At 32.3% G+C, this 10,338-nt stretch overlaps 2 protein-coding genes across 3 annotated transcripts; one reads left to right on the top strand and one right to left on the bottom strand.

The window, feature by feature from the left end:
• Window positions 1-2,174: 2,174 nt before the first annotated feature.
• On the bottom strand, window positions 2,175-4,994 carry LOC110620039 (mediator of RNA polymerase II transcription subunit 7a). Its single transcript, XM_021763598.2, has 5 exons — window positions 4,668-4,994; window positions 4,502-4,571; window positions 4,131-4,297; window positions 3,952-4,025; window positions 2,175-2,577 (listed from the first exon to the last, which is right to left on the bottom strand). Exons 1-5 carry the CDS (start codon window positions 4,800-4,802, stop codon window positions 2,517-2,519), a joined length of 507 nt encoding a protein of 168 aa, XP_021619290.1. The 5' UTR covers window positions 4,803-4,994; the 3' UTR covers window positions 2,175-2,516.
• A 411-nt stretch (window positions 4,995-5,405) lies between these two features.
• On the top strand, window positions 5,406-8,772 carry LOC110621370 (TNF receptor-associated factor family protein DDB_G0290965). 2 transcript variants are annotated; one of them, XM_021765631.2, is made up of 5 exons: window positions 5,406-5,627; window positions 6,412-6,477; window positions 6,656-7,597; window positions 7,889-8,172; window positions 8,329-8,772. In XM_021765631.2, exons 3-5 carry the CDS (start codon window positions 6,668-6,670, stop codon window positions 8,489-8,491), a joined length of 1,377 nt encoding a protein of 458 aa, XP_021621323.1. In that variant the 5' UTR covers window positions 5,406-5,627; window positions 6,412-6,477; window positions 6,656-6,667; the 3' UTR covers window positions 8,492-8,772. The 2 variants fall into 2 exon arrangements, with proteins under 2 accessions (XP_021621323.1, XP_021621322.1); XM_021765630.2 differs by having other exon boundaries at window positions 7,889-8,772.
• Window positions 8,773-10,338: the final 1,566 nt, after the last annotated feature.

Raw genomic sequence — 10,338 nt, 5'->3', positions numbered from 1 at the left:
AGTATTATAAATATTTACAAATAAATCCTTATAATTTAATAATATTAAAAATCAAACTAAACGAAATAAGAGATATAATTAAATGTCAGTATTCAATAGGTTTGATTATTGAAATTAAAAAATATAAAATTAAAATTATAAAAAATTACAATCGAAATCGAATGAAAATTAGAGAATAATTGAATTGAATTAAATCAAATCGATTTGATTCAATTTGATTCGAATGACTGAAATTAAAGATACAACATTTACGTTTATTTTTTTTCATTTTCCTCAATTATATGACTAAATCAATGATAAAATCACTCAAAATTCAATAATTTCATTAATAAATTCTTCAATTCTAAAAACGAAATAACTAATTGTGATTATAAATATAAAATTATGGCATAAAGAGTTATGGATGGTACAATATTGATTTGTTACAAATTCAACCATAAGAACAACTATGCAAAAGCGAGATTGAGAGTTTGTGATAACGAGAACAGCGAAATAGAGCAGCATCGGCGATAACAGCGAGACAGACCAACACTAATGATGATGGCAATGACAGCGAGATCCAGAGTAAAAACGAGACTATGAATGACATCAACAATAAAATCGAGGAGGAAGGAGGAGAACGAAGAGAAAAAAAAGAATGGAAAAGAGAGGCAGTGGATATACAAATTTGAAAATGAAAAATAGTGTTTGGTTGAGTTTTTTTATTTAAATGTATTTTGATTTTTTTTTATAAAAATTAATGATAAATTAATTTTAATTTTAATGGTAACAACTAATTTATATATATTTTAAATATAGAGAATTAAATTATAAATTTTTTAAAAATATAAAAATTAAAATAAATATTTCATTAATTTAGAGAAATTAAATTATAATTTATTTTTAAAAAATAATTTTTATTAACTTTTTAATTATATTTATATTAAAAATATTAAATTTTGTTAAATACTATGTTTTGAATACTTATTTAAAAAATAATAATAAATTATTTTAAAAACAAAATAAAATAGAATTATAATAATTAATTATAATATAAAAACAATAATAATTTTAAAAACAATTAAAAAATATAAACAAAATTATGGAATCGAATAATTATATTTTTAATATAATAATTGATATTATCCTGTTGGCACAACTTCCATCAGGTGTTGTATTTTCATTTGATTTTAAATTATTTTAAATTAAAATAATAATTATTTTACCGCTTTTCCTTTTTTTTTATCTCTGTTTTTTTCATTTTTCTCATTTTTAATGATCAGATTAATTAAATCATTACTATTAATGAGATTTTTATTCATAATACTATTGCCTCAACAAAACACTACAAGAGGGCAAGCTCCAACAGGAGCCACCATATTGTTTTTCGGAACATTTTCTTTGCTTCTCCTCACAGCAGTTACTGCGCAGAACACAGCACCAAATATGATTGGCAGAAGGGCAACTCACCAAATTTCTTGTAGAGGAACTGCTCAACGGATATTTTGAGAAACAAGATGTTGCGGCTGTTGTCAGTGGAAAGACGATTCAATCGGTAGAATGCTTGCAGAGATTATTCTATTTAATTTGAATCCATATAGTTTTTTTAACATTTAAATTTTATTTTTATTACCATAAAGTAGATACACCTACTTAATGTTAAAAAAACTTAATTATTTAATTTATATGATATAAAAAAATAATTTCCAATTTTAAAAAACATATTAAAATATTTTAAATTTATAAAAATTTATTAAATAATTATATGAATTTATAAATTTATTAATTAATTATATCAATTAAATATTTTATCATTCGGTAATTATGTGATATGAAACAATACATTATCTTATCTAGCAAGCTCTTACACTAATTATTAGTTATTTTAACATTATATAACTATTCAAATAGTAGTTAATCAAACAATATAAAAATAATTTTTTATAATCATTTTTTCAACCATTAAATAATACTCAAATTATTGCCGAAGATAACCTTAATAGCTAACGGATGAAATAATTATTAAAATCTTAAATTCTTTTAATATATTTTTTAAAATTAAAAGACTAATCAGTGAATTTTCATATACTATAAAGACTACTATTTTTTCTTAATTTTATATATTTTAATTTTATGAACTGCTAAGGTAGAAAACTATGGAAGAAAATAAATAAAAAAAACCAACAGCAGCAGGATAGGAGTAACAACTGATAATGGATGGCACTAGGATTCCGCACAAAGATCGCTTTACAAGTACAGAACAAAACTTCAGGATCTAACATCAAGAATTGCTATTAAATAAAATGTAAATGCAAAAATGCAACTGTCAGTGTAATAGCCCTCTTGAGATGCACAGCATTCAACTCTACTCTTAACTCTACTCAACTCATGGGAAGCCTAGAAACTGTGGCATCTTTATGGCATGAAACTGCAATCTACAAATCCTGAAACTCTCCACAAGTGCATGGCAAAACCATCTACAACAATTATCAGCACGTGCCAATCCACTCTTAAAACCCAGCCCGGCAATGTATGCCCTACTGGCCATCCAAAGTTCCAAGAGCCTCCTTGAGAAGTTTCTGCGCTTCTTCTCTCCTCCTATACACAATTGAAGGAAGCATCATTCAGAATTTAAACTATAACATATATCACATAAATTACTGTTTGAATATTGTTCATCCTCCCAGCAAACACAACATAAACACTTGCCAACTTATAAGAATACGATCCTTGTGAAAGTATTAAGTGGTACAGAAGACGTAATTTTGCATAGAAATTTTATTTTGAAGACTTAAAATAAGTAAAATTTGCTCAGCTTTGATGTCTAACCAAAAACCCTAACAGAGAACCAGGAAACCAAAACCAAGAACTGGAGAACCAAATGCTTCAATTCCAGTCCCAGTTCCTAGGAAAAAAAAATGAGCTTCAGTTCAACAAAGATCACCAAACCAATAATTGTGTTGACCTTTTCCTCATAAATTTTAATCCACAACAGGCAAATATTCTTGTGCAAAGATAGCCAGCCTAATAGTGATGATCCAAGATATCTGGCACCCACACAACCAATTTCATCCAATGATTTATGCTTCGCTCATGATAGTGAATGACAACTTTGATCAGAAATTATTCTAAGTGCCCAAAGCTGAAAAGAAAATGAGGGAAACTAAGCAATTTACTCAAGAGCTGTCTCATAGATTAAACAAGCAAACCCATACTCCATACTCCAGTCTCCAAAACCAGGCTGAGTTTGGAATTCCAAACTAGGTATGAATTTCCTTCCGCTCCATGTGCAAGAATATAAACATTCTAATGTCAAAATTTTGTTAAAGATTTATCAAACACATTACACCAAATCTGCTTTTACAAAGAAACGACAACAATGGTACTTGCTCAGCCTTATGCCAACATCGCAGGGTCATCATGTTTTAAAACAAGAAGCCATCCCAGGTAGTTAATTTTAAGCTTGATAATTGGGGTCTCACATAAAATATGTCTTGTTATCTAATGCTTTCTTACAGGTCAACAGGTGGACACTTTCATGTGACTTGTCAACTGTAATGAGAGTGTGGTGATGTTGAACAAGCCTACCCGACTAAAATTGCAAAGCTATAAACAAGAAATTGCTGCACATGCGGGTCATGCACTCATGTTATCATACAAGTTTAGACTCAGATTTTTAAAGCCTACAAATTTTAGTAAGAAAAATGCACTTATCACAACAATCAAAGAATTAGAAGTGAAATCACAATAGTTAAAGGTCTTTCTCCAGACTAACTGCAGGATAAGTGCAACACTATCAACAAAATTGCAAACCCTAGAATAGTCTTACTCAGAACAAATTGAATAACCAACTTAGAATAAAAAGAACGAGAAAGTGAAACAAAATCATTCCAGATGCTCTGGAACTAGGGAAGCCTGTTTCTTTCAGAAAGTTAGCAGTTTGAACCACTTCAGTAAGATTTTTGAAGATACCTCTTAATATCTTCCACTGCTTGTTTACGCCGTTGTATCTGAAGCTCTAGAATATGGATCAAAGTGGCTCGAGCCTGGAGGAAATTGGGAAAAAAGAAACAGCAACAAAAAAATGAATTGAACCTTCAAGCGTAGACCAGAAACAAAGGATAACCAAATAACTGAAAAAGTGTTTATACCTGATGGGGTCTCAATGAATTGAGAAGGTGATGCAAATTCTTGAATATCAGGGATATGTCTTCCACTCTCCTAGCATACTGTGACGGTCTCTCAATAAGAACATCAGCAAGCTCCAATAGGTGCAACTGCAACTCTCTATTAAGGGACCTCAGCTCTTTCTTGAAATCTACAAAATATAACACCAGCAATCACACAGTAGCTTCGTGCCAAATCCACTGACAGTAGTAAGGGAGAAAGCAAAAGGATACAACAAATTGAAGGACTCAATTCAGTAGTATCCAGTTAGCTGTTAATAATCCTTATCAATCGACGCCACAACTCAATATTTTCCTCAAATTCCAAAATTTAAGCAAAATTAGAGTGAACATACCAACATTGGGCCCGTTAGGGTAAAGCCGACGCACTCCTTGCTCTTCCAGGCTTGGAAGCACATAATCAGTCTAAAAGGGGAACAAAAGATCCAATTATCAAAACAGCAAACAACCATGGAAACATAATTTATAGATATGCATATGCTTTGGAGTGAGGAATCTTACAGTATAATTTGCACCGAAACAGACGTAAGTCCTTTCAATAGGAGGAGGAGGCTCAGGAGCAGACTTAGGGTTTTGCAAGTAATCTTTGTACAATCTGTAATACGGTGGTGGTGGTGGGTATGTAGCAGTAGCCATTACAAATTCTAACCTTTTCCGCCTTCGCCGAGAAAGAAAATGACGCCGTTTGCAAGGGGTTGGGTTACTGGAGAGAGAGAGGCCCGGCGCTGCAAGCTAGATTTGATAGAGAGAGAGAGAGAGAGAGAGAGAGAGAGTGAGAGAGAGAGAGCCAGAGAGGACTGAGGAGAGACAAACCGACGGCGTATTTGCGTATTGAAAACTTGATCTTTGGCTGGTTTGCAAATCAAGATGAAGGGTAAAATAGTAATATCACGAACGATTATGTCAAAGAGTAAGACCGTTAAAACTGTTGATATAAAATAAAAAAGTAATTATTTAATCCTATAATATAAAAAACTATTAATTAATTTTTTATATTTAAAAAATATATTAAAATGTTATTAATATTTTTATATATTAATTAATTTTAATTGTTAAATATTTTATTATTTAATTTTATAATTTTAAAAAATATATTAATTAATTTTTAAATTTATAAAATAGACTTAATTAATCTTTTGAATATTTAAAAAAAATTAATATTCAATAGCTAAAATTAAAAATATGAGAAACGTCGTATTTTTCAAAATAAATAACAAACTAATAAGTTTTCCACAAGAGTAAATTTCCGAATAAACAACACAATAGGGGGAGAAAATAGGCCACCTCTATCTCTATGTCCTGTAAACTCTCTCTCTCTCTATATATATCGGCCAAAGCAAAAAGATCGGAAATGACGCCTAAACTTGTTGTTGATCTCTTTCTGATTGATTTAGAATTTTAGTGCCCAAACCAATCGGTGGGTTTCTCATTTTTTTTCAGATCTCTGAACCATTTTTCCAGGTAACTCTTCAGGCTTTCTTTTCCCTTTTCCTTTTTTCATTTCCGTACGCGGATTGAATTTCCTTCTGTGTTTTATATAACTTTTCAATGCATCGGAAGACAGGAAGGTGGAAATTGGAGTTTTTGAGCTGTGAAAAAGATTAGGATAGATCCAGCAGCAAAACTGAAATTTTGTGGATGGATAATGGATTGAAATGGGGGCAAAAATGCCGTTATTGTAAATGGAAATTCCAAACCTTTTGTCTTTTTTTTTTTTTGAATGTGGCGTATTTTTGAAAGCTATATTTTGTTGATTTAATATGCAAATGACTGTTAATTGGTGAAATGTTGGTGTGTCATCGTTTTACAATTCCCTCTAGAGTATTTAGGAAAAGATGAGATTTTGGAAACATGGTATGATTTATTATGATGAGCAGGGAACCGTGGGAATGATTTTGTAATAGAAACAAATAGCCTGGCGCCCAATGTGAAGATGGTATAAAGAATGTTGGCTATGGTGTCTTTCAAAGAGATAAATGTTCCCTTTCTCTTATTTTAAGTTATTTACATCTTTTCATTTTTCAAACTGGATAGTCCTTTCCTCATTAAGCTGTTTACACATTGGAGAAGTATGAAATCAGAGAGTGAGGATTCAATGAAAAGCAAATATGAAATCAGAGAGTGAGGATTTAATGAAAAGCAAATGCTGACTTTCAAGGGATTAAATAGCAACTTATATATGTTTTAATTCTTTTTAATGCGGAAATATAATGCAACTCTGAATATTGTTTTGTTTGTACACTAGTATTTACACGACGAGGAAGGGAACAGGCAACGGGGAAATCTCTCAAACAACAGTTCAACAGCCAAGGTTTGGACATTCACGACAGTTGTTAGTTTAGTATAAGCTCTGGTAGCTTGGAATTAAGAACTTCCTCTTTCCAAATAAATTTGCATTTATTAGTGTTTATTTGTATATGCATTTATAAGTTTCATTTGCTTTAAGTGGTGGCCAGAAATTCACTGTTGTAAGAACAAACTTACTGTAGGTTTCTTTTGGCATGGATCCTCCCACAACCAATGTTGAAGTTGTTCCAGAAAAAGAGACAATTGAAGATGGAAAAGAAGGATGCCCTGCATTCCACTGTGACCTTTATGACATAGAAATAGTTTACAAGATAACCCTAGTGTTCCTCCCTGGATTAGCAGCAGCTTGTGTCGACAACACAACAGGGGGTATATTCAGGTCCCCTGCTTCAGTGGCTGTTGATTTGAGAAAAGAAATGATTGAATATCTCACCCAACGAAGTGAAAGTTTTGTTGCTGAAACTGTTATCTTGGAAGATGGTACAAGTACAGAGGTTTCTGACCCTCCTTATGATATTATTTCTGATTTTGTTGATGACTTTTCAAGTTCAAAGAGAAATTTCTTTAGTAGAGTTTCAGGATGGGTGCTAAGTGAAACGAGAGAAGACAAGATAGATGATTTTGTACAAGAGATGGAAGAAAATGGGTTTTGGCTGACAGACAGGAGAGAAGTAATTGCTCAGACTTTGCTTAAGAATGTTGACTTCAAGAACATGTTTCACTGTGACAAGAAATTCAACACAGCTGAAGAGCTGGCTGAGCATGTTGCAAACTGTGAATATAGGTCCATGAACTGCAACAATGAAGGGTGTACAGTTGCGTTTTGTGCAAAGCATATGGAGAATCATGATTCAACTTGTCCTTTCAAAATGCTCCCATGTGAACAGAAGTGCTCAGATAGCATCATGAGACGAGAAATGGATCGGCATTGTATAACTGTCTGCCCAATGAAGCTAGTGAATTGTCCCTTCTATGCTGTGGGTTGTCAATCCACTGTACCCCGGTCTATGATTAGGAAACATTGCTTAGATGATCTCCATCTTCACTTGGTATATGCTCTTAAAAATATTCACAAGGGGGCTACTGAGGAGGATCTGAAAGAAAGGGTGGATCAGATAGTGCAGGTGAGGTATAGTTTGATTACTTGCATTTAAGCCATAAATATTAATACACTCTATAGTCTATACCTACATTAGGACTGAAGTGCTTTTAGCCCAGCAAGAACCAAACACAAAAATATCTCACACATTTGGGATGCCTTTTTGGTACATGGGTTTCCTCTTTAACAATTATATACCGGATAGCTGGTTCTTTATGCATTATCATATATTGATATATACACTGGAATATATGCTGGTAAATAAATTGATTCACAATTGCTCACCATAGGTGAAACATTTGTTTTCCTATGACAGACATCTTCTGGTCAGCTAGAAGCAGCCAGAGATGCAAGATCTCTAACCCTCAGAGTCAAGGATCTTGATGCAAAGCTTGGGCCGCTAAAAGTTAGTACTGTCAAAAAAGTTAGTGAAGACCCCACAGAGGCTGCAAACAAGTCAATTGAAGAATCACCTGAGGACGGAAATGGTGGTGTTGAAAAATCAATCAACACCATAAACAATGTCAGTGAAGAGTCCACTGAGGCTGCAAATCACATTAAAGACAGATCCTTTGAGGCTGCAACTGACATGGCTGACAAATCCAGCGATGCTACAAACAAGTCAATTGAAGAATCACCTGAGGATGGAAATGGTGGTGTTGAAAAATCAATCAACACCATAGACAATGTCGGTGAAGAGTCCACAGGGGCTGCGAATCACATTAAGGACAAATCCATTGAGGCTGCAACTGACATGGCTGACAAATCCAGCGATGCTATAAACAAGGCAATTGAGGCATCATCTGAGGCTGGAGATGATGGTGCTGAAAAATCAACCAACACCATCAACAAGGTTGGTGAAGAGTCCATTGAGACTGGAAATTCAACAGCTCATGCCTCAGAAGAAGCTAAAAACTAAACGTCAGCATAATTCACTTGGATTTCTTGGCAGAACCTACTGGTGAAATGTTGGAAATCTTATCCAACAGGAAGCTCAATCATGCAACTTCTTAGGTGCTCAAACACTTGTTCCTCCTTAGCACTTTTTGGCTTAAGAAGTTGGATATTCTTCATCTTTTTTAACCGTTTTTTATTAAATTATTTTTTATACCCTTTTTATTAAACTATATACTTGTATTTGTCCCTGTGAAGCAATGAATTTTCTGACATCAATTAATGTAAGGTATATTTACACCAGAATATCAGACCTGGATGATCCAATTGTCAAATGGATAAACACAAGTACAGAAAATTTAAACAGTAGAGTGTGGATGCTTTGTATGCAGATAAGATCAATACCCAGTGGTATTATTAATTACCAATCTTTAACTTTCAATAGCATTCACTGTTATTTCAGGAGGCTCAGTTTTTGTCCTTTTTAAAGGATGAAAGCTGCTAAGGGTAAAGACAAAATTAAATTAGTTTGATTGCCTGTGTTGTTTGCCTGGCTTTCAGGCTCAGAGAGGAAAAAAGAATAGACATTATTTCTGGAGCATTCATGAACTTTCTCCTTGGGATCTCTGATTAACATAGGCAGCCAAGTGCAGGCTCAATAACCTTGGTCTCATCTATATGTCTTGGTTAAGTATGGTGTTGCCTCCACCCGTGGTTATATTTTATGAATTTTTTTTTTTAAAAAAGTAATTTATGGATAATATTTTTTAACAAAATAATTTATTTATTATTATTTAATTTTAATTTAAAAATAGGACTATGAACATTAAAAATTTTGATATTTACTTCATTTTGCGATTTAATTCATATTTTTCAATTTTAGCATAATAAATTAATTTTTTAAAATTTTTATCCTAATTTCAAATTATAATTAAAGGAGTGTGTTTTTATTTATACGACAAGCCATGTGATTTATTTTATTATTATTTAATAGATTGTTTAATACATCACTGAATAGTTTTAAATTAAAAATAAAAAATTAAATTAAATTAAATCAAATTTAACCGTTTGATTTAATTAATTAGTCAATAAGATTTGAATTCAACTTTAATTTTTAACCAAACTAAATAAAACCCTAATTCATTAACATCCCAACTTTAAACATCAAAAGTTTTTCAACCGCGGCTCCACCTTCCATTCCACACCCTTCTCTGTTTTTTTTTTCAGAGCTCCTTTTCCTTCTCCTTCAATCTCTACACTGATGCTCAGCCATAATATGGTTAGATACTCAGTTATAATATGGGTATAAAGACTGGTGTTGTTGTCGTCGACCTTCTGCCACTTTATCTTCGCTCACTGCCACTTCCTTATTTCCGTTGACATGGACATCTCGCATGAAGGCAGATGATGTTGAATCTTCAACATCTAATGATGTGAATGCAAGCTATATCATTAGAGTTAATTTTCAAGGTGGCAGATGGTCATCCAGCAGCAATGAAGGTGAATTGATCTATCTAGCTTTAGTTTTCTAAAGCCTCGACAGTAGATTTTTATCTTGTTTGATTCCATATGGGCATATGACTTTGAATCTTTAGTTGGTTATTGATTACGGTATTGTGAGGCTATGTTTGATGTTTGGCTTTAGATTTAATTGTATAATTTGTGTTCCTCTGGCTGTTTATTCTTTGTCCGCATGTGGATTTGTTATTTGTGAATAATTTATAATTTTTGTGTTTGGATTTATTTGTTCAAATCTATATTTTCGTGTAATCTGCAATTCAATTTTTTATATCTACATATGTAATTTGTGTTTTATTTTTTAGAATTTGTGAGCTGTTGTTGAGATTGCTTGAAATGATATATAAAATTTGT

Source organism: Manihot esculenta, chromosome 8, assembly GCF_001659605.2.
Source record: "Manihot esculenta cultivar AM560-2 chromosome 8, M.esculenta_v8, whole genome shotgun sequence".
Taxonomy (NCBI): domain Eukaryota; kingdom Viridiplantae; phylum Streptophyta; class Magnoliopsida; order Malpighiales; family Euphorbiaceae; genus Manihot; species Manihot esculenta.
Note: the sequence above shows the minus strand (reverse complement) of the source record. Positions and strands in the feature narration are given on the sequence as shown.

Bases quoted from the DNA above. Each gene is read 5' to 3' on its own strand.
- LOC110620039 (XM_021763598.2), bottom strand. From the start codon at position 4,802: ATGGCTACTGCTACATACCCACCACCACCACCGTATTACAGATTGTAC. The intron at 4,298-4,501 runs GTATGTTCACTC...TATATTTTGTAG, and splicing joins CCCTAACGGGCCCAATGTTG to ATTTCAAGAAAGAGCTGAGG. The intron at 2,578-3,951 runs GTATCTTCAAAA...AATTGTGTATAG, and splicing joins GCAGTGGAAGATATTAAGAG to GAGGAGAGAAGAAGCGCAGA.
- LOC110621370 (XM_021765630.2), top strand. From the start codon at position 6,668: ATGGATCCTCCCACAACCAATGTTGAAGTTGTTCCAGAAAAAGAGACA. The intron at 7,598-7,888 runs GTGAGGTATAGT...TTCCTATGACAG, and splicing joins GGGTGGATCAGATAGTGCAG to ACATCTTCTGGTCAGCTAGA.